The sequence below is a fragment of the Solanum verrucosum genome, unplaced genomic scaffold (assembly GCF_900185275.1).
Source record: "Solanum verrucosum unplaced genomic scaffold, falcon-dt-bn FXZP01000049.1, whole genome shotgun sequence".
In the NCBI taxonomy this organism is placed as follows: domain Eukaryota; kingdom Viridiplantae; phylum Streptophyta; class Magnoliopsida; order Solanales; family Solanaceae; genus Solanum; species Solanum verrucosum.
In genome coordinates this window covers 5,999,998-6,027,390 of record NW_026020221.1, presented here as the reverse complement: position 1 = coordinate 6,027,390, position 27,393 = coordinate 5,999,998, and the positions used below count along the sequence as shown (strand labels likewise).

The 27,393-nt window shown below is 35.5% G+C and overlaps 3 protein-coding genes across 3 annotated transcripts in view; 2 read left to right on the top strand and 1 right to left on the bottom strand.

Moving 5' to 3' along the window:
- LOC125831270 (glutathione hydrolase 1-like) overlaps positions 1-27,393 on the bottom strand; it is a 160,130-nt gene that overhangs the window by 9,279 nt on the left and 123,458 nt on the right. The window lies entirely within an intron of this gene.
- LOC125831421 (uncharacterized) lies at positions 4,243-11,860 on the top strand. The gene is given in 5 exon segments (XM_049510626.1): positions 4,243-7,619; positions 7,889-10,052; positions 10,135-10,170; positions 10,173-11,207; positions 11,720-11,860. Coding segments are annotated over 5 exon segments (6,753 nt in total).
- Positions 22,616-27,173, top strand: LOC125831293 (DNA-directed RNA polymerases II and IV subunit 5A-like). The gene is made up of 5 exons (XM_049510491.1): positions 22,616-22,714; positions 23,990-24,200; positions 24,535-24,714; positions 26,422-26,535; positions 26,697-27,173. Exons 2-5 carry the CDS (start codon positions 24,000-24,002, stop codon positions 26,820-26,822), a joined length of 621 nt encoding a protein of 206 aa, XP_049366448.1. The 5' UTR covers positions 22,616-22,714; positions 23,990-23,999; the 3' UTR covers positions 26,823-27,173.

Here is a 27,393-nt window from a genome sequence, read left to right as displayed (position 1 = left end):
TCTTCAACTCGTGATATCATGTTTACAATTCACCTTAGTCTTATTTTAACTCGGATCATTCGCTCGTAGTTAATCTATTCCTAATTATGTATCTTGCTTTTCATATAAAAAATGTTTCGCTTTCGAAAATGTGGCCGAGAATCTGATTGTTCCTTTGCTTTCTGAGTGTGGTTTGATCTGTTTTGGTGTTATTCATTAATCAAAAATTTTGAAATTTTATTCAATGTTGGAGTTGTTCATCTGGTAAATGATAATGTACTTTCTTCACAACCTTGATTTGTTATAACATCACGTGAGTACCATTTCGTTTTGGCTTAAGTTAGCGATGCATTCTTAGTATATCTTTTCTTGTATCTCGTAAGTCAGTCGTTATGTATTCCCATCTTTTGTTCTTCGATACTAGCTGGTGCTTTGAGGCATAATTGTTTCTTCCTTTTAACCTTCCTGTCCAGCCCCTTTAGTAGTTGACTTAAGGTGTTAAACCATGCTTTTTCATAACAAAAGGGTCATAAGTGATTAGTTTAATATAGTTCCTACTTATGCATTTTAATATTGTTTAAATATGACCATTTGATGTACGCTTGTTTCCTCTGTTAAGTTGAGGTCACTAGTCTCGTTTTTTTTTTCCCTTTGTGGATTATGAATGAAGAACTGAAAAGTGCTCATTAGAAAATTTGTTGTGGGATCATTTGTTTGTTAATATACAGTTGAGTTTAGTTAGAGTAATTGTATTGGTTTAGTTTCAAATTGTCATATATGGGTTTGAATAGTTTATTTTGATGCTCTTAGAAATAGGTAAGTTATGTATTAATTGTGTTCTTGCTAAAGTTGATGTTATTGATGGTTTAACCTAACTATCATATGTAACATGCTGTTCCTTTTCATTTGTTTATGCATGTGAAAACCCGACCCGAGTCCTCACGGACTCTATCTCTTCTCCTTGTCATTCGATGATAGGGCCATAAGGTCCAAAATTCTTATGTCAAGTCAGCCAACCTTGAAAAATCGAAGAACAAGTCTTTGGAGTTGACGTACAGGTCTCGGAAAGTGAAAAAATGGGTTGTATACATCCGATATACACTGATATACATCAGATATATACAAAAACGGGATTGGTTTAAAGGCCAAAATTCCAGCGAAATTGGCCCAAAAGGAGGCCCAAATTCATTTCCGCCTTACTCTTTAATTATTTAATTGTGATTATTTATTGTTTGTTGTTTAACTATATCTTTATAATTTTTAATTAACTTAATTAGATTCCCCAAAAGACAAGTTATTTTCTTTGTGTTGGTTAACTCTTAATATTTATCTTACTTTATTATTCAAATATGTTGATCAAATTATACTTTCTAATTAAGTGGAACCTTTTATTCTTAAGATATATGTTTTAACGCCTCTTCACTTATTCATATTATACTCATTTTAAAATTATTATTTTTAGTTAAAATATTTTTCTTAAATAAGCTTTTAAATGTTAGTCAAAACTTTTCCAATTAATAAAAAATATATACATATAAAACATTACTTAGTCATTTTCTCAAAAAAGGGTTAGTCAATTAATTTAAAATGATGTTCATGCTTTAACTTATTAAATTGGTTTAAATTGTTATTTCAAAATGAATTAAATAAATTCTAATTAGTCTAGTTTTTATTAATAATCTAATCACTCGTATTTCGAGTCAATTGTTCCATTTTGAGCCCTTTTCTCTAAAAAATCAAATAAAATGTGTCATTTATTTAATTATTTTCTCAAAGTTAATCAAATATTGCAAGTTATTATTTTTTATGTTAAATCATTATTTTCCTAAAAATAGTCAAAATATATATTAGTCAAGTCGCAGGTCAACCGCATGTTAGCGGGCACTTCGAATGCTTAAACCCTTCTCGAAGTGTAAATTGAACCCCGAACCCTCTTTGATATTTTCAAATGATTTTTTTTCTGTTTAAATCTTTGAAAATTATAAGTTTTCTTAATTTCTTTAAAAAATTAAGTGGCGACTCTTTTCTAAGTATTTTTCTCAAATCGTTTTATACTTGGAACATTTCAAAAGAGTGATTTTTCTGAAGTTAGGAAAATTACGACATAACAGAAATGGCGACTCTGCTGGGGATTTAATTAGGTTCTAACCATAATGACTTGACTCTCTTTGACTATTTGCTAATATTTGTTGAATTGTTTTACCTCAAATGTGCCTTATTTGCTTAAATTATGATATCAACTGTCATTGCATGCATATCATTTATTCCGTCAAATGACATTTTTTTTTTCTTTCTTTTCACTTAAAGGACGATTATGCAGGCCGCAGTTGTTTGTTTACCAAATTGTTCTCGGGACACCCTGACGAATGTAGTTGACTACTGGATAGTCAACGGTCGTTAACTGTCCCAGCCCAAGTAGTCCGCTTGGGTCACCAGTCCGCTTCAAATAAACCTCACTCTTAGTCAAGACTAGTGTAGAGCCAAACCAAATCCCAAATTTAGCGCATTTGAACTAAGTCGACCCAACACCCAAGGCGTGTTTGGGCCCATTAGAAGTCCACCTTGTGTCTATTTGGCCCATTGGTCAATAAAAGACAATCATGCTTATGTGTTTGAATTTGAAGGATGTATACGCCATTTAGCAAACCATTGTCTCTTGGGGTTGAGTTTTAATCGTTTGTTCGAGTCGAAGAAGGATCAAATTATCATAGCATCCAAGAGTGTGGACATTCGAAGATAACAAGAAATCAAGGACATATGATCTTTCCTTGGAAGCATAGATTAGAATTGTACCCCTGCGCGGGACTGATATTTTGTATCCCATTTCCCCTATTATGTATCCCCATTTAGTTTATTCGTAAAACTTGTACAAATTTGGGTTTTGGGGCAATGAAATGTTTCAAATGACGTCATACATCCTTCAATTCGATAGGCCTACCTTTGGCGTAAAAAGGTCACAAGTTTAGGGCGCGATATAAACTGTTTATGTGTTGCTTATGATTGTTTTGTGTTGTGATGTGTCACTTTGTCTAAAGCAGAATTAATCCACTTTTGTTTCTTAGAGCACTCTAAGCATATATTAAATTCACAACAACAAAGTCCGTCCAAATTACTTCTGAAGTGTTGCCCAAGTTTCCCAGAAATATATAAACCATCTCCTCTAAAAATCTCCTCAGTTTTATTCGTCCATCACAGGAAGGTCGACTTGCTAGAATGTCTGGAAAAAGTGTCAACGCACCAATCCCACCCGTTGCTTTGGTTAGTGATGAAGAAACTGAAGAGTCAATGTTCAGAAAATTTGTCGAGACTAGAGAGAGGATAGCTGTAGCCAAAAGGAGACTTGCAATACTGGACCAAACTGAATGGATGCTACGAGAGAGAATTATTGAGGTTGACATGGAAACAACCTCGGTGAAACGAAAGATTGCAAAAATTGATCAAGAGATAATTAATATCACTAAAGCGTCTGCAAGGATCCCTGAAATTGAACGGGACATTAAGGAACTAAATTTTGGGAATGCTCCCTCCATGAGGGAAAAGGGTAAAACAAAAGTAGGTTCAGATGACGAGAGCACCAGATCGTCACCCTACAGTTGAAGAAGAAGGAGAGAAGCCTTTGGTTAGATTTAGGTTTATGTAACACTTTTCTTATGTTTGTCATGTTGTTTTTAAATTTTTATTGTAATCAAGAACTACGCGAGACTTGATCCCATAGGGGGTACGTAGGAAGCTCTTTTCGAGCCTAGTCTCTCTATCAATTTTGGGAAGGGTACATTTAGATTATCTTATGTAATTCGAACTACGTTGGGCCTGATTTCCTTGGTGGATACGTAGGCAGCCTACTTAAGGCTCGGTCCTTATCTTTTTGATTTTTATTCTCCCTTATTAGTGAATGATTCTGAAGACTTTCACCTACAAAAGAATATGAGTGGGAGAAAATAGCAAGATTCTATGCAAGTCGACCTTTCCAATTCAATTACAAGAAAAATTTCTTTCCATTTGAGTCCTCCCGTTCACCCAAAATATTTTCGTGGATTAATCTGCTTGAAGCAAAATGACACTTATGTGGTTATTATTATGTCATCTTATTTGCATATCTCATTAAAAACAAAAACTAACACATATGTCTTTTGAGTTGTTCTTCTCTACAGATAAAAACTGATCTGTGTTGAAATCAAACTGGCTGACCATCCCTACTTTACAAGATCTAAAGCAATCATACCATCCTTCCCTGATCATTCTCTGGAGAAAGGCAAGAGCAAAATGACTGGTACTTCTGAAGAAACAGGAATAGTGGATGTGACTATCAGAAATGCTGAACTCGCTGATCAGAGTGAGTTGATCTCTCAGTTAATGCAACGAATTGCAGACATGCAGGAAGAGCTTCAACAGACCAAAGATCTGGCCAAACTGGCCATTGCATCGAATGAACCCCCCCTTGAAACTAGAAGACCGCCTCCTCCTTTTCCATCACTAAGTTCCCCATTACCCAATCATTTCCCTACCCATACCACAAGACCAATCACTTCCACCCCTAATCCTCATACCATTGATTTAACTGTATCCAATGCTCCTTACGCCAGCACTTCCTACCAAACACCACCACCATTACCAAATCAGAACCAAGCACTTAACACTAATCACTCCCAAAACTTCACACCAACCTACCAAATCCCACCCCCAGCTACTGATAATCCATGTGTTTTGCCTAGCCAGCCTGCATACCCTTCCGTAACATTCCAAACTCCACCAGCCTATACAATCCCTGAACCATGTCCTAGCTTTCCCGTTCAGCCGGAGCTGGATCACTATGAAGAAATGGAGAAGGAGTGGAGGTTGAGAGAAGAAAAACGTGAACAAGAAATGAATATCATGAAGGATGCCATCTCCGAGGCAGTAAAAAGTGTCCAATCTTCGAGGAAGATAACAGGACTTGAGTATGAGGACCTTTGCATGCACCCTGACTTGGAAATACCCGAAGGTTACAAAATTCCAAAATTTGAAACCTTCAATGGTATTGGGAACCCTATGGCTCACCTACGAGCTTATTGTGATAAACTCGTGGGTATCGGGAAAAATGATGCATTGATTATGAGGTTGTTTAGTCGAAGCCTCAGCGGGGAGGCATTAGAATGGTTCACATCTCAAGAACTTCGTCAGTGGTCTACATGGGGTGCTCTGGCCAAAGATTTCTTGGAGAGATTCCAATTTAATGTCGAAGCTGTCCCTGACCGATATTATTTGGAAAAAATCAAGCAAAAGTCCACGGAGGACTATCGTGAATATGCGTGCCGCTGGAGGAAAGAAGCTGCAAAGGTACAACCTGTGATGACTGAAAATGAAATAACGTCTGCTTTTATTCGAGCTCAAGAGCCTGAGTATTATGAAAGGATGTTGCCTATGATGGGACAAAAGTTTTCGGAGTTGATCAGAATGGGAGAAGCAATAGAAGATGGCCTCAAGTCTGGAAAGGTTACAAGTCTCACTGCCTTGCAGGCCGCCAATAAATCCTCACCATCCGTGGCCACAGGATTCGCTAGGAAAAAGAAAGAGGACGTGTCTGCTGTATCTTTTAGCCCGAGGCCAAGGCCGCAAAGGTATTTTGGGTCTGGTTCTGCCATTGGAAACTCCAACCGATTCCCCACCTCAAATATTTACCCACCATCTCCACAAGCTCCAATCCCAATCTACTATGCACAACAGAACTACCAAGCACCACCGCCCATCTACCAAAACCAACCACTAACCTACCAAAATACACTACCAAATCACCAAGCCAATGCACCAGTCTACCAAAATCCCGGACAAAACAACTCAAATGCCAACAATCTACCCCGTCCTAACCTCGAAAGAAAGCCTCCCAGAGTTTTCACTCCTTTGGCAGAAACACGTACTCAACTCTTTGAGCGTCTAAGAGCGGCAGGATTGATCCAACCAGTAGACGCAAGGGCAATTAATCCCACAACAAAGTTCTTCCGCGCAGATCAACGTTGTGCGTACCATTCAGGAGGGGCAGGGCATGATACAGAAGGATGTATCAATCTGAAACATAAGATTCAAGACTTGATCGATAACAGGGTCATCACTCTCCAAGCCCCTGCCCCCAATGTGAACCTTAACCCATTGCCGAATCATGGAGGAGCTACCATCAACATGATTGAAAAAGACGAAGATTGGTTTACTAATGGGACTATTGGTGAAGCAGTTGCCAACTCACTCATACCAACAGTGGCCTCATTGACCATAAAGGCCCGTCCAGAGTTTGTTGTAATAACTGCACCTCATCAGGCATTTGCTTCGGTGAAGGAAATAAGCAATGAACAGTCCAAAGAAAAGTTTGTCGTGCAGGCGGCTACCGCACAAGGGATGACACGCTCTGGAAGATGCTACATTCCAGAAGAACTAACTCAGGAGACACGAAGAAAGGAGAACCAGAAAAGGCCGATCACAGAAGGTGAGGCTGAAGAGTTTTGGCGAAGAATGCAGCCTAAGGAGTATTCCATTGTCAAGCATTTGGAGAAGACTCCCGCTCAAATTTCTGTTTGGGCTCTATTAATGAGTTCTGAGTACCATCGAAAAGCACTGTTGAAGGTACTTGATGAAGCATACGTGCCGACAGGAACAAGTGGTGAAAATCTGGCCACCATGGTAAGTCATGTCATTGGGAGTCATCAAATCTCTTTCCGAGAAGAAGAGTTGCCACTCGAAGGGGTTATGCACAACCGTGCCTTATATATCACTGTCAAATGCAGGGACAAGTTTGTAGCGCGAGTATTGATTGATAATGGCTCAGGACTTAATATCTGCCCATTATCAACCCTTACTCAGCTAAATTATGATGTAGGGAAAATCCGTCAAAGCCGCATGAATGTAAGGGCGTTTGATGGTTCGCAAAGAGAGACCATGGGAGAAGTAGACTTGTGTATCCAAATGGGGCCTGCAGAATTTGTCACTGAATTCCAGGTGATGGGTATATCTACAAGTTACAACTTATTGCTAGGAAGACCATGGATCCATGCTGTTGGAGCAGTTCCATCCACATTGCATCAACTTTTGAAGTTCATCTGGGAGGGCCATGAAATTGTCATCCATGGTGAAGGGAGTAATCATAGTTACCCTGGTTTCTCCATTCCAGTTATTGAAGAGTCTTCTCAGGGTACTGACTTTCACATGGTGGAGATAATGAATGCTGCTTTTGAAGACACGACACTGCAAGTACCAATGCCGCCAGTGTATAAAATGTTAGCTGCAACTATGCTGAGAAGTGGTTTTGAACCTGGGCGTGGGTTAGGCAAGAATTTGGATGGCATATCCGAACCTCTTCCCATACCACTTCAAAATTTCCGATTCGGTATCGGTTATGCCCCAACAGGGGAAGAATTGTTTGAAGCAGAAATAAGGAAGAAACATGACTGTGATATACCGAAGCCTATTCCAGTATTGTACCAGTCATTTGTTGCTAAAGCTTTAGAGCCTGAGATTGATGGTCTAGTGGAAGGGATGGGAAGATTGTTTGATGAAGAAGATTGTGCTGTGATCTCGGCAGAATGCACAACAACACCCACCATTCGAGATGCCGATCCTGGAGAGATGCTGCAGAATTGGATGGCCACTCCACTTATGATCCATCGAATGGCTTGGTAGACAAAGACAAGATTTGAAGTTTATTTTTGAAAATCGGTGTTGTTCGGACGAGGCCCGAAACCACCATTTATGTCACTTTATTTTTCATCGTAATGTTTAAAAAGGAAATGACTCATGAGTCGTGACCAAAGTTTGTACGCCTTTTTAAAATTCCAATGAAAGCCTCGTTTATTTTAAATTGATTATCTTGTCATTGCAAATTATTCTGCAACAAATACATTTAAACTCTTTCCATCTAACATGGTTGATTTGTTGTTCTTTTCAGTAAAAATGAATATAAACCTGCCAATGTCATGACATGTCACGAACACGGCGAACCAAGTAAGGTCGATGACGATGAGTGTGAAGAATATGATGAGGAAACTATGATGCCTGAACACCTTACCGAGGACTTGAGGCAACTTGAAGACGATAAAAAGCCCAACCTGGATGAAACAGAGACAGTAAACTTGGGAGATGACGAGTCGATAAGAGAAACCCGAGTCAGTGTTCATTTGGCAGCAACAGAAAGAGAAGAATTGGTCAAGCTGCTCAGACAATACATCGATGTGTTTGCCTGGTCTTATGATGATATGCCAGGGTTAAGCACTGATATTGTTTCCCATAAGCTGCCTATCAATTCAGAGTACTGCCCAGTAAAACAGAAAACCAGAAAGTTCAAACCCGATCTGAGTTTAAGGATAAAAGAGGAGGTCATGAAGCAGATCGAATCAAAAGTCGTTGAAGTGACCAAGTATCCCACATGGTTGGCTAACATTGTTCCAGTGGCAAAGAAAGATGGAAAAATCAGGATATGCGTGGATTATCGGGATCTCAACAAAGCAAGTCCGAAGGATAATTTCCCTTTGCCAAACATCCACATACTCATCGATAATTGCGCTAAGCATGAGCTGCAATCTTTTGTAGATTGCTTTGCGGGATACCACCAGATTCTAATGGATGAAGATGATGCAGAAAAAACAGCATTCATCACACCTTGGGGAGTCTACCATTATCGAGTGATGCCGTTCGGCCTCAAGAATGCTGGAGCCACCTACATGAGAGCTATGACCACCATTTTCCATGATATGATCCACAAAGAAATTGAGGTGTATGTGGACGATGTCATCATAAAATCCCGCGAGAGTTCAAATCACCTGACACACTTGGAAAAGTTCTTTAACAGGTTACGTAGGTATGATTTGAAGTTGAATCCAGCCAAATGTGCATTTGGAGTGCCTGCAGGGAAGTTACTCGGATTCATAGTTAGCAGAAGAGGTATCGAGCTTGATCCTTCCAAGATCAAGGCAATTCAAGACTTACCTCCTCCAAAGACTAAGAAGGAAGTAATGAGTTTTCTGGGGAGACTGAATTACATCAGTCGATTCATAGCTCAATCGACGGTGATATGTGAGCCCATATTCAAGTTACTACGAAAAGATGCGCCAACCAAATGGACCGAAGAATGTCAGAAGGCTTTTGACACCATTAAAAGCTACCTTTCGAATCCACCAGTGTTGGTGCCACCACGTGCAGGCAGTCCTTTGCTATTGTATTTATCCGTCTCAGACAATGCATTCGGGTGTGTGTTGGGACAACATGATGAGACCGGAAGAAAGGAGAGAGCTATATACTATTTGAGCAAGAAGTTCACATCCTATGAGGCCCGTTACACCCTTTTAGAGAGAACTTGTTGTGCTTTGACTTGGGTTGCTCAGAAATTGAGACATTATCTGTCGGCTTATACAACACATCTCATTTCGAGGATGGATCCGCTTAAGTACATATTTCAAAAAGCAATGCCCATAGGAAAGCTAGCAAAGTGGCAAATGTTGTTGAGTGAGTTTGATATTGTGTACATGACTCAGAAAGCAATCAAGGGGCAAGCTTTAGCCGATCACCTTGCCGAAAACCCAGTAGATGATGAATATGAACCGCTTAGAACATATTTCCCTGGGCAGCATTATCCAGCAACAGCAAAGCTTAGATTCCGATGCACTAATAATATGGCTGAGTATGAAGCATGTATTCTTGGCATTAGAATGGCTCTTGACATGAATGTTCAAGAATTACTCATAATTGGTGATTCAGACTTGTTGATTCATCAAGTTCAAGGAGAATGGGCAGTGAAGAATCCTAAAATCTTACCATACGTACAATTGGTACAGAGATTATGCAAAAGATTTAGGAAGACCGAGTTCAGACACACACCAAGAATACAGAACGAGCTTGCTGACGCCCTTGCAACCATATCGTCCATGATACAACATCCAGAAAAGAGTTATATCGATCCAATTGAGATAGTTTTAAAAGAACAACCAGCACATTGTTCACATGTGGAAGCAGAATGGGATGGGAATCCATGGTATATCGATGTGAAAAAATACTTAGAGGTTGGCGAATATCCAGAAAAGGCAACAAGTATTCAGAAGAAAACAATCCGAAGAATGGCAAACAACTTCTTCTTGAATGGAGAAGTTCTTTATAAGAGGACACCCGATCTGGGATTACTGAGATGTGTGGATGCTGCAGAAGCCACAAAATTGCTTGAAGAAATGCACGCTGGAGTGTGTGGGACACACATGAATGGGCTTACATTAGCAAAGAAAATCTTAAGGGCGGGATACTTCTGGATGACTATGGAAAATGATTGTGGCCGGTTTGTCCAAAAATGTCATAAATGCCAGGTACACGGAGATCTGATCAAAGTACCACCCCACGAGCTCAATGCGATGAGTTCCCCTTGGCCATTTGCAGCCTGGGGCATGGATGTTATTGGACCGATTGAGCCTGCTGCTTCCAATGGTCATAGGTTCATTTTGGTCGCCATTGATTACTTCACAAAGTGGGTCGAAGCTGCTTCCTACAAAGCTGTGACAAAGAAAGTTGTGGCCGATTTTGTTCGCAACAATTTGATATGTCGTTTTGGAGTTCCAGAGTCTATCATCACAGACAATGGAGCAAATCTGAATAGTCACTTGATGAAAGAGATATGTGAACAATTCAAAATTTCCCACCGTAATTCAACTGCATATCGTCCTCAGATGAATGGAGCTGTAGAAGCTGCTAATAAGAATATCAAGAGGATACTGAGAAAGATGATTGACAACTACAAATGTTGGCATGAAAATTTGCCTTATGCTTTGCTAGGCTATCGCACCACAATCCGAACCTCAACTGGAGCAACCCCTTACCTATTGGTATACGGAACAGAAGCAGTGATACCAGCTGAAGTTGAGATACCATCTTTAAGGATTATTCAGGAAGCTGGATTGAGCGATGCCGAATGGATTCGTGACCGATATGAGCAATTGACACTGATTGATGAGAAAAGAATGAGTGCCGTTTGTCATGGCCAGCTGTATCAACAGAGAATGACTCGTGCTTTCAATAAGAAAGTAAGAGTTCGAACATTTGAGGTAGGCCAATTGGTGTTGAAACGCATTTTCCCTCATCAAGACGAATACAAAGGAAAGTTTGCACCTAACTGGCAAGGACCGTATGTTGTCCACAAAGTACTATCAAGAGGAGCTTTGGTTCTAGCGGAGATGGACGGTCAGGTGTGGCGCAAAGCTATCAATTCAGATGCCATTAAGAGATACTATGTGTGAAACTTCAGTTTGTATTTTCTTGTCATTTCCTTGTAATCGTTTTATTTTGCTTGTAATCGCGTCGTTTTAGATTTTATCCCTCTTGCAATGAACTACGTCTGACCTGAATTCTCAAAAATGAGATACGTAGGCGGCCTATGTCGGCCTCGGTCACCCATTTATCAATTTGTAATGTTTTCTTAGTACTTGAACTACGTTCGACCTGAATTCTCGAGAATGAGATACGTAGGCGGCGTATGTCGGCCTCGGTCATTTCCTTATATAATTTTCTATTTTTGTCACTTCTCGAAATGGGAACTACGTTTGACCTGATTCCTGCCTCAACGGGATACGTAGGCGCCACAAGGGTTCGGTCATATTCCCAATAAGATTTCCATTTCCCCTCACAATGGAAACTGGGACAAAATTTTTGAGAGGACCTCAAAAATTCCACAACAAGAGTCATTTCCTACAAACAAGACTCAAGAATCATATCGAAATGTGCAACTAGGGATAATTTTGAGGAGATCTCAAATGCGAGACTCCCGTGATCATCATCAGATTTGTTTTTGAAACATCTAACTGGGACAGAATTTTTGAGAAGGACCTCAAAAATTCCATCAAGGATACTCGGACCTTCGAAGTCAACTTCAATCGCCTCGAATTGACGTGTTCTTAAAGGGTTTTAAGTTGCCAGCAAGCTACCTGTCATATCAAATTCTGAGACAAAGGGTTTTGTTCGTGTCGTGCATGTCGTGACAATTAATTGGCAGAGATTTTCTTTAAAACTGTTTTTTATAAAAACTTCATACCTAGCAAATGTTTTAATATGATCTTGTCTTTTGTCTACTGCAATTCATTGGACCTACCAGACAAAGTTCCAGAGATAACGAGACCAGGAGCAAGGCGACTTCAACACAGATCAGTGTTCCAAAACTAACATGTTTTTGTGGATGCAGGGTATAATGAGATCATCAAATGAACTATGTTTACCAACCAACCAGTTCAAGAGAACATATCCAGCGAATATCTATTAGTGAGTGTAACATCTTCATTGGATCAAAGAAGTATTTGACAGATTAAAAGAGAGTATCTACCACTTAAGGTTGCGAGATACCGATGAAAATGATGTTATGAAAAAGTACCTATCATTATATCAAATATTGATGAAAGACGACGTTCATAGCCATTCATATTTAAATTGCCGAGAGGGCCATTCATATTTATATTGCCAAGAGGGCCATTCATATTCAAATTGCCAAGAAGGCCATTCATATTCAAATTGCCGAGAAGGCTATTTATATTCAAATTGCCGAGAGGGCCATTCATATTTAAATTGCCGAGAGGGCCATTCATATTTATATTGCCAAGAGGGCCATTCATATTCAAATTGCCAAAAAGGCCATTCATATTCAAATTGCCGAGGACGCTATTTATGTTCAAATTGCCGAGAGGGCCATTCATATTTAAATTACCGAGAGGACATCGCATATTAAATTGCCAAGAGGGCCCTTCATATTCAAATTGCCGAGAGGGCCATTCATATTCAAATTGCCGAGAGGGCCATTCATATTCAAGTTGCCGAGAAGGCCATTCATATTCAAATTGCCGAGAAGGCCATTCATATTCAAATTGCCAAGAGGGCCATTCATATTCAAATTGCCGAGAAGGCCGTTCATATTCAAATTGCCGAGAGGGCCATTGCATATTAAATTGCCAAGAAGGCCATTCATATTTAAATTGCTGAGAGGGCCATTCATATTTAAATTGCCGAGAGGGCCATTTATATTCAAATTGCCGAGAAGGCCATTCATATTCAAATTGCCAAGAGGGCCATTCATATTCAAATTGCCGAGAAGGTCGTTCATATTCAAATTGCCGAGAGGGCCATTGCATATTAAATTGCCAAGAAGGTCATTCATATTTAAATTGCCGAGAGGGCCATTCATATTTAAATTGCCGAGAGGGCCATTTATATTCAAATTGCCGAGAGGGCCATTTATATTCAAACTGCTGAGAGGGCCATTCACATTCAAATTGACAAAAGGGACATTTATATTCAAAACAGCCAAGAGGGCCATTTATATTCAAAATGCCAAGAGGGCCATTGCATATTCAAGCCGCGAAGAGGGCCATCATATTCAACCATTAAGAGAACCATCAACATATTACATTAGTACTTCGATATTAGAAGAAGAGTACAGTGAAGAGTCATTTCGCAAATATGAGACACAAGCTTTATTTGCTTTACTTCAAACCCGATGGAATTGACGCCAAATAATCAAGGAGAACAATTAAGTGTCAACATGGTAAAAGACACTGTCTCCCATTTGAATTGTATTTTTATGCTAATGAGTTTTATCTCAGTCTTTGTCGAAAGCATCCGAAAGGATGAATTCTCCAAAACAAACCACAGGTGCGGACGACATAAAAAAAGATGCAGCACGACGTGGAACTTTTTCTTAGCAGCGAACTGGGACATAGTCCAAAGAGGAGTGCCAAACTCTTAGGACGCGAGCAAAGGAGCGACTTCCACCACCAATCAAACCACACCCTATCAGAAGGCATGTGGGTTTATCTTTGAGTTTGTCGGTTTCAGTTTCACATCCGGAAATTTTATATTTCCTCCGGAAGCAAATTTCCAATCTGAGTGACAATGTACCAAGAGCTTTGGAAATTATGTCCATGTAAGTTCTTACTTATGGATGTGAAGAGCTCCACATTCATGGCTAAGAGGTTACAAGCCTCTTTTTCATACTCGACTTACTTGTCACTCCTCTAGAACCAAAGGATATCTTGCATAATAGATTTCCTTTTCAATCGATTGAGTCGAACTACAAGCAACCTGATTTCCTAAGTTGAGGAATATGTAGGCGGGATCAATGGTGAAACTCGGTTGTGTTCCAACCTTCACTCTTAAACCTTATTCTCGAGCATTCTGGTGCTTTCATAATTCAGTATTGGGATGACTTTTGAATTCTTTTTAAATCGTGCGTGAAATCAAGCGTATCAAACTACAAGTGGCCTGAATTCTCACATAGCCTGAGGTATGTTGGAAACCTGATACCGAGGTTCAGCCATAATTCCTAAAGTCCGTACCAAAATCCTTTTCCTAAAGACGAATGTGGTCGGTCAAAATTGGATTCGTCAATTTCATTTGCCTCGAATTCCTTTCATCAATCCAAGTCAAACGAGGGACAGCTGTTGACAGCCAATTTTGACCCTCCACAATATAAATTAATTATCGAGCTTCTTCAATTTCAAACGATTTAAAATAATTAGTTTTATAAAAACTTAAAAAAATAATATATAGTTTACAAATTATTTTAAATAGTTTTGTCACTCTTGTAATTTTTAAATAATATATATGTTTTATATAATTGTGTATATGATTAATGTATTTTATGAATATTTAAAAATCATCTCAAAAATATTTTATATTCTAATATTTATTAGTGATGGTTGTAATTTTGAATTAATGAATTTTATGAATCTCAAAAAGATTTTATAGTCTAATATTTATTAGTGATGGTTGTAATTTTGAATTAATGAATTTTATGAATCTCAAAAAGATTTTATAGTCTAATATTTATTAGTGATGGTTGTAATTTTGAATTAATGAATTTTATGAATCTCAAAAAGATTTTATATTTTAATATTTATTAGTGATGGTTGTAATTTTGAATTAATGAATTTTATGAAATTCAAAATACTTGCAAGTTATTTTTAAAAAGTAATTTTGTCTTTTTGTAATCATTTTAAATATTGAATATGTCTATTTCTACAATCATGTTATTTTATAAATATTTGAAAATCATCAAAAAAAATTTTACAATTTTGAGTTAAATATTTTATTAGTTTAATTTAATTTAAGTTATAGTTATAATTTCGAGTTAATTAGTTTTGTAATTAAATTAATTAGTTTTGTAATTAAATTAATTAGTTTATAATCTAATTAATTATTTTATTTTTTTTGTTAAGATTAAGAAACTCGTTAATTAATTATATTAATTCGTCTTATTTAGCTTTTAGCCTTTTGCAAATTAAAATCAATTTGGCTATATTTCTTTTTTATGATTTTAGTCATTTTTATTTTACCTCCTTTAAAACCTTTAAGAAATCAAATTTGGGCCTTTTTCCATTACCCTTCAACCGGCCCAATACCACTTCTTCAATTTCCAACTCCTGCAGCCCATTTTCAAATCCCTTACAAAAGAAACCAGCCCACTAATTTTAATCCAAAACCCTCCAATACAATACAGTAGCAATACGTACATACAGTACCCCAACCCCTGTACTCTTCGTTCTTCTTCCTTTTCACGCGGAAACAGTACCCCGACCCGACCCAGTACGCGTCTTCTTCTTCTTCCAGACGCAAACCCAGAAATCCAGCGAAAATCCCAACTACTCTGCGAACCCATAACCCCTCATGTTCCCTTTTCCCCATTTTCAGGGATTTCCCATTCCTTCCACTGTTGCTTCGAAAAGAGAACTTGAATTTCGAATTCAAATTCTTCCTTTCCACTTGTTTTCCCACCTTTCTCAATTCGAATCTCCCCTATATATACCCCTATCCTTCCACTGTGATGGGGGAAGATTTTACATTCTAAAATAAAATAAAATATATATGTTTATTTTTATCAAGAGGACGAAAAATTGAGAGCTATTTTTGTATCAATTTTCTTCTTGCTCGAGTTAAGGTCACAGTGGTGTAAAAGCTTCATGGTCTAGTTCGCTGTCCCGGTTCGCTGCTCCAATTGAGGTAATCTCGCCCTTTCTTGCATTATGTTTTCTATGTAGTGTGTGTTATGTGTTCAATATCTAGTGGAGTCCAATTATTAGAATTAGTTGATTTCTTTGTTTTAGTCTTTTGCTTTCAGTTTCGTTTTCTCCTGTGAGTTGTTGGGACTGTGAGCATGAAGTAAATATCAGTGAAGTTCTTTTGCGGTTCATTTAGTTTCGACTTCGAATGCATTAAGCTATATAGTTCTGTCTTTTCATCGTTTAGCCGAATTTTATTTTTTTTTCTCTGTTGTCTGATTCATCGTTATAGATTACTACCATCGCTAGTCTAATCCCGTAGTATTAATCTATGTTCTTGTTTAACTCGAATACTGTTCATGTCAGTTTTGCGTCTTCAACTCGTGATATCATGTTTACAATTCACCTTAGTCTTATTTTAACTCGGATCATTCGCTCGTAGTTAATCTATTCCTAATTATGTATCTTGCTTTTCATATAAAAAATGTTTCGCTTTCGAAAATGTGGCCGAGAATCTGATTGTTCCTTTGCTTTCTGAGTGTGGTTTGATCTGTTTTGGTGTTATTCATTAATCAAAAATTTTGAAATTTTATTCAATGTTGGAGTTGTTCATCTGGTAAATGATAATGTACTTTCTTCACAACCTTGATTTGTTATAACATCACGTGAGTACCATTTCGTTTTGGCTTAAGTTAGCGATGCATTCTTAGTATATCTTTTCTTGTATCTCGTAAGTCAGTCGTTATGTATTCCCATCTTTTGTTCTTCGATACTAGCTGGTGCTTTGAGGCATAATTGTTTCTTCCTTTTAACCTTCCTGTCCAGCCCCTTTAGTAGTTGACTTAAGGTGTTAAACCATGCTTTTTCATAACAAAAGGGTCATAAGTGATTAGTTTAATATAGTTCCTACTTATGCATTTTAATATTGTTTAAATATGACCATTTGATGTACGCTTGTTTCCTCTGTTAAGTTGAGGTCACTAGTCTCGTTTTTTTTTTCCCTTTGTGGATTATGAATGAAGAACTGAAAAGTGCTCATTAGAAAATTTGTTGTGGGATCATTTGTTTGTTAATATACAGTTGAGTTTAGTTAGAGTAATTGTATTGGTTTAGTTTCAAATTGTCATATATGGGTTTGAATAGTTTATTTTGATGCTCTTAGAAATAGGTAAGTTATGTATTAATTGTGTTCTTGCTAAAGTTGATGTTATTGATGGTTTAACCTAACTATCATATGTAACATGCTGTTCCTTTTCATTTGTTTATGCATGTGAAAACCCGACCCGAGTCCTCACGGACTCTATCTCTTCTCCTTGTCATTCGATGATAGGGCCATAAGGTCCAAAATTCTTATGTCAAGTCAGCCAACCTTGAAAAATCGAAGAACAAGTCTTTGGAGTTGACGTACAGGTCTCGGAAAGTGAAAAAATGGGTTGTATACATCCGATATACACTGATATACATCAGATATATACAAAAACGGGATTGGTTTAAAGGCCAAAATTCCAGCGAAATTGGCCCAAAAGGAGGCCCAAATTCATTTCCGCCTTACTCTTTAATTATTTAATTGTGATTATTTATTGTTTGTTGTTTAACTATATCTTTATAATTTTTAATTAACTTAATTAGATTCCCCAAAAGACAAGTTATTTTCTTTGTGTTGGTTAACTCTTAATATTTATCTTACTTTATTATTCAAATATGTTGATCAAATTATACTTTCTAATTAAGTGGAACCTTTTATTCTTAAGATATATGTTTTAACGCCTCTTCACTTATTCATATTATACTCATTTTAAAATTATTATTTTTAGTTAAAATATTTTTCTTAAATAAGCTTTTAAATGTTAGTCAAAACTTTTCCAATTAATAAAAAATATATACATATAAAACATTACTTAGTCATTTTCTCAAAAAAGGGTTAGTCAATTAATTTAAAATGATGTTCATGCTTTAACTTATTAAATTGGTTTAAATTGTTATTTCAAAATGAATTAAATAAATTCTAATTAGTCTAGTTTTTATTAATAATCTAATCACTCGTATTTCGAGTCAATTGTTCCATTTTGAGCCCTTTTCTCTAAAAAATCAAATAAAATGTGTCATTTATTTAATTATTTTCTCAAAGTTAATCAAATATTGCAAGTTATTATTTTTTATGTTAAATCATTATTTTCCTAAAAATAGTCAAAATATATATTAGTCAAGTCGCAGGTCAACCGCATGTTAGCGGGCACTTCGAATGCTTAAACCCTTCTCGAAGTGTAAATTGAACCCCGAACCCTCTTTGGTATTTTCAAATGATTTTTTTTCTGTTTAAATCTTTGAAAATTATAAGTTTTCTTAATTTCTTTAAAAAATTAAGTGGCGACTCTTTTCTAAGTATTTTTCTCAAATCGTTTTATACTTGGAACATTTCAAAAGAGTGATTTTTCTGAAGTTAGGAAAATTACGACATAACAATAATCCTCTCACATAGTACGGGCAATTTCCTCACGTTGAATTTGTATTTCTCGGTCATGTGACCGAAAAGACGAACTAACATTGTTACTTTGAGCCATTTGTTGGTCAATATCATCCGCAACTATATTTTCATGCTCATAAACCATAAATATTTCATCAGTCCTTTGGTATTCTCGCAAATAATCATGTAATACTGCACAAGCTATGACAATTTTCACTTGTGTATCAATATCATAATGATTCATGCTTTGTTTCAGTATTCTAAATCTATTTTTCCAAGCTACAAAAGTCTATTCAATCACATTGCGCAGAGATGAATGCCTATAATTAAACAGTTCTTTGGCATTTTGAGGCTCTCTTTCACTTCCTCTGTAATCTTGCAAATGATAGCGTTGCCATTTGTATGGAGCTAAAAATTTTCTTGTGTTTCGAAAATCAGCATCAACAACATAATATTTATCTACCAGCAAACATTTTAGAAAGAATTACTAAAAGCATATGTGACGTAAATGAGACAACTTTGTGTAAATAAATAATATTTATTCTAAGGATATAATTTAAAGTTTTCATGTGGCGAGAATGAAAATTGTGATGTTGGTTCAACAAGTGCATTCTCAAGTACTTTATTTTCATGTGCAGTACCTTCCCAACCAGCAATAACAAAGGTAAATCGCATATCAAAATCGCAAGCGCATAAGACATTTTGTGATGTTCTTCTTTTGCGCGTACGATATGCTTGTTGCACCGCTTTAGGAACTTCTCCTTCTATATATGTTCCATCAATCGCACCAACACAATCCTACCAAATTAAAAATACATCAATATTAGTTTAGTGAACATAAAATAAATTGGAAGCATTATAGAATGCACTTCATAAAAATAATGTTTGTAAGAGTAATAAAATAGTGCTTCCAAGACAATGCAAAGTCATAAAATAAATATTATCTCTTTAAACAAAGTCTATAGTGAGTATGCAACTAAATACTAATAACTTACACATAAAATATAAATGGGCACTTATTAAGGCCATAAAATAAATTTATTGATGTGTTTGAAATTTTACCTTAAGTCAAGGCCAAAATCGAGTATTATGTCAAATTTTTGAAATGTACACCTGTCATATTTTGGTTGTATAAATGTTGGTGCCATTTTGCTAATTGCCTCGACAACTATTTTAACATGCATGTTAATTGTTTCAAGTGAATGTTGAAAAGTTTCACTTGCCGAGCGTTGACTATCATTTTTGAGCAATGATGGTTAGAAAATACCCAAAGCCTCCTCAATTTGAACACCGCATGGTCCAATGCTCAATTGGCAACAAGTTATTTTGTTTTTATCAAACTAACAAGCTGACAAAATGTTTCAGGATAAAACCACATAGATTCATACATATGCATGCGATGTCCACAAAGAAGTTCATTGATCCATACCATACTAGGCCTAGATGTATGTTGTTGTGTTCAACATAACAACCTATGTTCTCGTCTGACTTGTTCGATATGTTCAACTACTGCAACGTAGAAAATAACATCCTCAATGTCGCTATCAGAATCACTAGCACTACTTGATATGCTCTGTTGTTCAAATAGATATAACTATAAGTTGTAATAAATACAAAACGGTAGAAGTAATAAATTAGGTGTTGGAGTAAATGAAGAGAACAAATGTATTACTCAACAATCGGTTGGTGTGAGTTAAAGTGACTCTATGTTAGTGAGAATAATAAATTTTATGTCCGTGAGAATAATAAATTGATTGCTATGAAATCATTGGCATGTTATCTGACAAAGATTGTTTCCATCAAAATTTAATTGACGAATGAAAGTACCTGAAGTGTTGAGAGAAGGACATCAATCAAGCATATTACTATATAAGAAGAGTGAATAAGCACACTCTTCATTGGCCTATCACAAAGATGGCCCACCTACTTTTATACACTCCTCTTTCATTATATTTTAATTTTTCCTTTTTAAATAGTACTAAAAAATAAATTTAAAATATTACAAATTCGATCAACTCTCGAAATTTTACGCGAATTGTTAATTAAGACGAAGGGAATAACATATATTACTATATAAGAAGAGTGAATAAGCACACTACTTTTATACACTCCTCTTTCATTATATTTTAATTTTTTCCTTTTTAAATAGTACTAAAAAATAAATTTAAAATATTACAAATTCAATTAACTCTCGAAATTTTACGCGAATTGTTAATTAAGACGAAGGGAATAACATATATTATTTGAAAAATTACATTAAGAATACCATAAACCACAATAGTTAACAACTTACAATATTTGAAAAACATATTAACTCTCAAAATTTCACATGTGTCACATAAATTTGGACAAATGGAGTAACATATATTATTTGAAATTACGTTAAGAATATTATTAATCACAACTTAAAGTATTTAAAAATAGATAACATATATTATTTGAAAATAATATAAAAAATATTATAAATCATAATAATTAACAATTTAACGGATATTGTGCCCGTGCTTGCATTTAGAAGTGAGAATGTTTAGGAGCTTAGGGTCAGTCAGTCAATTGACCGATTTTCCCTTCTTCTTCAACTTCCTCTATTTACTACAAAATTAGTACTAAAAATCAATTTAAAATATTAAAAATTTGGTTAATTCTTGAAATTTCACATGTATTGCATAATATAATAGAGTGAGTAACATATATTATTTGAAAATTATATAAATAGTACTAAAATATAGTTTAAAATAGTACTAAAAATTTGATTAACTCTCGAAATTTCATATGTACTGCGTAATTGAGATTGAGTGAGAAAATATATATTATTCGAAAAATAGAATAAATATGTGATATTATTAGAAAGAGCTTTAATATATATTTTAAAAATTATTTTGTCTTCCGTATATGATTTTCTGCATATATGTGGAGTTTTAAAGTTTTTAACATTTTAATATAGAAATATGATTATTTGAAAATTTTAGTACTTTCTTCATTTAAATTTTTTCATGTTTTTCTTTTAATTTGTTCTAGATTTAAAAATTACATAAAAAGTACTTAAAATCACAATGTAATAATATAAGATATTAAAAAAAACATAATTAAAAATCATAAAAGAAATTTTATTGACTCTTTAATTCCATATTGAAATAAATGAAGTTTGCTTGAAACTAACATAAAAAGTACCGTAAATTAAAGTAAAATAACAACTAAAAATATTTAAGAATCATATAAGAAATTTAGTTGAGTTTCGTAAAAGTACCTACGTCACATAAAATGGAGCAGAAAGAGTAATATATATTATTTGAAAATGATATAAGAAGTGCTATAAATCACAATAAATTAACAACTTCAAAATATATTTAACAAAATCACATACAAAAAATTATATAACTCTCCAAATTTCATCGGTGTCACATAAATTGAAACAAAGAACTACGCCCAATTTATGTTACTTACTTTCCCTTTTAGTCAGTCCCAAAAAAATGTCACATTTCTATATTAAGTAACAATTTGATTATAAAATATTTATTTTACCCTTGATGAAATAATTTACAGTCATACAAACTTATATCATTCATTTTGAACGACAAGTTTTAAAAGTCTTCATTTCTTTTTTAAACTCCGTGACGAATCAAACTACTTCACATAAAATGAGACGGAGGAAGTAATATTTATTGGGCCCGCGCTGGCGCGGGAACCTAATATCTAGTATATATATAAAAGCTAATGGAATAGCGGATCAGTTAGCAAAAAAAAAATGTGAGCTTGATATTTTTGGAAGCTTAATGTTGTACTACAATCTCCCCTTTTGTTATATCCGTTTTCTAAAGGGACGAAATTAACACTATGTTGCCCTCTTTAGTTTGATTTATGAATAAAATTCTTTATTCAAAAAAATATATACCAAATCAGCATTAAGGAGTTGCTCCAATGGTAAGCACCCCTCACTTTCAACGCAAATGTTGCGAGTTCGAGTCACCAAGGGAGCAAAAAAGGAATGAAAGCTCTTAGGGAGGGTTAAAAAAAAAAAAAAAAAAAAAAGGTGTTCATGAGACATAATAAAAATAAATTAGAGTGTTTCGTTGCCATTTAAAATCAAAATTTCTAATTTTAAATTTTCAAAATTGGAATGTTAATATGCCTTTTTTTTTAAATTTTTTTTTTATAAATGTAAAATAAATTGTTCTTTCTTCTTTTCATAAAAAAGAGGGAAGTGAACCGAACAGACAAAAACCCTTGAAAGGGCGCCAGCGTTTATCGGGTTTCTTCCTTCTGAGTATCGCCGCCGCCGCCGTCGCCGTTGATACACGTAACTTCTCTACTCTGCATCTTTTAATTTGAGTTGTTCTTAGAGGTTACGTTCAATTAGTTGAGTTGATTTTTAGTTTTTATTTTTGAATTTTTCTTGTGCTGATACGTAATAGAAAAGCTGTATTGGTATTTAGTTTTTGCTCCGATTGGGTTTTTTTGGGAAGTTTCTGTGTAGGGTTTATATGGGTATTGGGTATCTTTAACTGTAAGTGGGTGTGCTTGTCACTTTATTTTGAATGCCCAAATTTAGATGGAAGTTGTGCTTAAGTTATGATTTTAATTGAATGATTTGCTTGTTTTATTTTAATGGAAGTGTAAGTATTAACAGAAAGTTTCTATCTTTGTACTGGGGGATCTGTGCATCTCCTCTTCACATGCCCAAATCATCTCACTCATGCCTTATTCGGAATATCTTCGTTCCTAGTCTTTTATCTATCCTATTATGCTCACACATTCAGCTCAGTAGTTTCATTTTCGCACTCTCATCTTTTGAGTATGGGAGTTCTTGACTTAACTGGACAACACTTTGCCTTGTACAAATTGATAGAATGATATGATTGTTATAAAGGAAAGTTACGAAATTTGCATCCCTTTATAAAGGATTTTAGGAAATTTGTATCCAATCTTTTAGTTGCGTGGACTCTCCACTTTTGATGCCGCACTCGTCTTGGATTCTCCAAAAATACACTACTGTTGGCGAATCCGACACACACCCGTTTGGCATTTTTGAAGAGTTCGAGCAACATAGACTGTCCAATCTTATGGGATTTTACGTTTTTTATTTATTTGATCTAGTGACAGTAAAACAACATTGCCTTCTATTCTCCATGATGAAGAATCAGCATTTTTTATTGGATATAGGTTGGGAGTTTCGAAAAAGAAATTTGTGGTGTCACATATGCTATATAATTTGACAGCTTATATTCCATTGCCATTGAACGTGTCTTTCTCTTCGTTAGTGTTTTTATTTGCAACAAAAGTTATTGAATAGAAAAAACAGTTTTTGCTAGAGAAGTTTTTTGTGTGTCTTCAACATAGTTTTTCTGTCTATCTTGTCCATGCATTATGTAGTGATAATTTTATTTTAGATCTTGGTAACCACTGAGCTAGAGGGGCCGGAGTTTTAGCTAAGGCAGTTGGGCAAAGTTTCTTGTTACAAAAATGACATTGAAATTCTTGTCTGATGCGTCCAGTGTTCAGAGTATTAGCTGTAAATAGGAGTTCTACCAAATTCTTTACCATAATAGCTTCTTTTTTGAATTTTTGAATCTAGTAGCACAAAGATGGCTCTATCAGAGGAGGAACTCTCAAAACTTTTCAGAGTTCGTAAGACACTGATGGAAATGTTGTCCGATAGGGGCTATCTTGTTGGAGATTTTGAGATAAATATGTCAAAACATCAGTTCCTTCAGAAGTATGGTGAGAACATGAAGAGAGAAGACCTTGTAATTCAGAAAGCCAAACGTAACAACAGTTCTGATCAGGTGTGTTCTTTCAATTTCCTTTCTTGCATAATTTGATTATGGTTACTGTAAGTTTATTTGCACTGTTTTCTTGTCTAAGGGTTTTAATATTTCCTGAATTTGACGACCGATAATAAAAAAGATCTTTTCTTGAATTGATGAAATACTCTGTGTTTGTTTTACTTCTCCAGAAAAAAAAAAGGTTTTTCTTTTCAGGTTTTATGGCGTAAGTTACTCTTTGTTTTTACTAGTATGTCAGTAAAGTATGTCACTTCAATAATTCAGTGTATACCTGAGGATTTCATAATTATTTGCTACCTATGTCTCAGCCATTTCCTTGGTTTATTGATTCCAGATATATGTGTTCTTTCCGGAGGAGCCAAAGGTTGGTGTTAAGACAATGAAAACTTATACAGAGCGCATGAAAAAAGAAGATGTGTTCCAAGCAATTCTGATTGTACAACAAAATCTGACTCCCTTTGCTCGTACCTGCATAAGTGAAATATCTACAAAGTTCCACTTGGAGGTTTTTCAGGTGACTACTGTACTATTTCTACTATTAGCTTTTTTTACTACTTGAATGAAGGATTGAAATTGTTATGAGATACCTGAGGATCTTACTTTACTCCTAGTTTTGTGATCATTTTATTTTTGGTATCTTTGTTATTTAGTTTCTTCGATTTTGGTCCGACTACTTTTTGTTTTAGCACCTGACACTACTCAAGTATGTTGGTACGATACCATTTACATTTTGAGACATACTATGTTGTTTAGATTCCATTTACATTTTGTTAAGTGTACTATTTTTGTAGCAAAATGGCGTAATGATGATGACACTTCACGTTACCCTAGATATGTGTTCCGAACAAGAAGCTTATCTCTGGGTTCTCGTGATTAGTGTCGTTCTTATTCTTTGGGGTGGCAGTGGGGAGGGGGGACATTCTGTCATTTGTTTCATTTGGAAAAGTGTTTGAAATTGATTAGGCTTCCAATTTGCTGTTGTGTTGCATGGCTAATGCTATTCAATTGAAATCTGTGGTCTGGTATGCTAAAAGTGGTGGCTGCTCATTCTGAAAAAGATATCATTGAGATTGTGAATGATTAATATGAGTAAAATGTAGGATCAGATTATGTTATATAATTCTGAATTGCATATGGTTTATACACCCCAAAAGAAAGTCTTCAATGTGTGTCCTAACTTGGAAACTTTTATATCTATAAGATATTTCTTCTTCCAAACATTGATAGTTGGAGTTTCATCAGATAAGATCTGTGTCAAAACAAAATGCTTTTGTGACTAATTCTTAAAAGAGTTTGTCTAATCACTTGCCAGATATTGCTTAGGAGTTAGGACCAACGTATCAATTAAGGGTAACTTTTCAAAAGTGTGGAGGGGTATATTGAGGTCTATACCACCGAGCTTCAAAGCTGAACACAGCGGGTTTCTTGGATATTTTTATAAAAAGATACTTCTAGATATTAGTCTCCAATTCCAGCAGACCTTGTATCTGCTTACAGGCCCTTTCCATTTAATGACATTTTCGAGTTTCAGAAGGATAGATGTTCAAATTCTTTAGAATTAGAATAAAAGTGCAAAGATCAATTGTCAAGTTTAAGAATCTACTTCCTAGTACGTGCAATCATATCTTAACCTCCTAGAAGCCATATGGGGCTGCCAAGTCTGTGCCAGTGAAATGGGTGAGGTAGTTCAGGGATGAGACTGCTAAGAACTGCCTAACCCCCTTCATTGGATGGCTCATTTAGCAAATTCTAACTCAAAAGCTAAAATGATACTAGAATCCAAAGCACTCTTTCAAGTATACGAGGAAAAAAACTAGCCTATACACCATTATGGATTGAACTAGCCTAGACAACCTGTACCTGACTTCATAAGCCACAAGACAATGGCTTAACAGTATTGTACATTATATGAACAAAGAGCTGTTCTATTCAGAATGACATCACATATTTGAAAAAAATTATCTATTGGGAAGTATTCTGCAACTTTATGTTATCCGAAGATGGTACGTATTTTGATAGAGAATGATTCTGCTAGCATTTTCACTCATATAAGGGGTTATATGGTATTCCTCTAGGGGCAACACTTATGTTATTTGTTTGATTTGGCAAATCGGGGAGCTCGCTTGGCTTCTAATATACACATTTAGTTGCTTTACGTGATTGATAGTTATCTATTACCTTATGATGCTTAATCATCGAGATGTATGTTTTAACTTTTCAGGAGGCAGAGATGTTGGTAAACATAAAAAATCATGTTCTAATTCCTGAGCACCAGCTACTTTCTCCTGAAGAAAAGAAGACCTTGTTGGAAAGATACACTGTGAAAGAAACACAGGTTCGTCTTTTGTAATATCATTGCACATGCTAAACACAGCCATTGATCAACTTGATTACCCTGCCATTGTTTTTACTTGTGCTATTTACATAGGCACCATTGATTACTATCATCAATTTTCTATCTAGTTGAATGCCTAATATTTTCTTCTGCTGAAACAGCTTCCGCGGATTCAGATCACTGACCCAATTGCTAGATACTATGGGCTAAAACGTGGCCAAGTCGTGAAAATTAGTAGACCAAGTGAGACTGCAGGCCGTTATATTACTTATCGTTATGTGGTTTGAACTAGTTTTTGATGTCTTCATCAACTGAAATGTAAGAAGTTGAGAGAGTGATCATGTAATGTAATTGTTTGTTATTCGCTTCCAACGCCCCCTAAAAAGAGCGATTGAGAATCTTGAGGACCTTGTATTTTGTCTCATCTTCCTTGCCATGTAAAAGCAGGGATACCTTGTGTTCTTGGACCGATAACTATCTTTCGGTTAACTAAGCCTTTTTTCTTTTTTCATTTTCTTTCTGGCTAGTGGCTACTGCTGCTTTTCCTGATTGCTAATGTTGTGATTAAATTCTCTCCCCCTTTGATGTCATAAAAACTCCAAACCCATTGTCAAACATAAATACACTATATTTGAGTATTTTCTTAGTCATTTTGAGTATATTGAGTCTTTGTGGTGTGTTTGAATCATTTGCATACCTCTTGTATCAATCAATAAGCTCATAAAATTGTATATTTTCATATGTTATATTTGGTTTTTGAGTATATTGAGTGTGTTGCCTATAGCTTTGAAGCTTTAATTTCACCTATGGTTACTGAACTTTATACCTTGTATCAGTAAAGTCACAAAATTAAATTAA

Coding starts and splice junctions, on each gene's coding strand:
- LOC125831293 (XM_049510491.1), top strand. CDS start 24,000: ATGGCTCTATCAGAGGAGGAACTCTCAAAACTTTTCAGAGTTCGTAAG. Junction 24,201..24,534: donor GTAACAACAGTTCTGATCAG/GTGTGTTCTTTC, acceptor TATTGATTCCAG/ATATATGTGTTCTTTCCGGA. Junction 24,715..26,421: donor TCCACTTGGAGGTTTTTCAG/GTGACTACTGTA, acceptor TTAACTTTTCAG/GAGGCAGAGATGTTGGTAAA.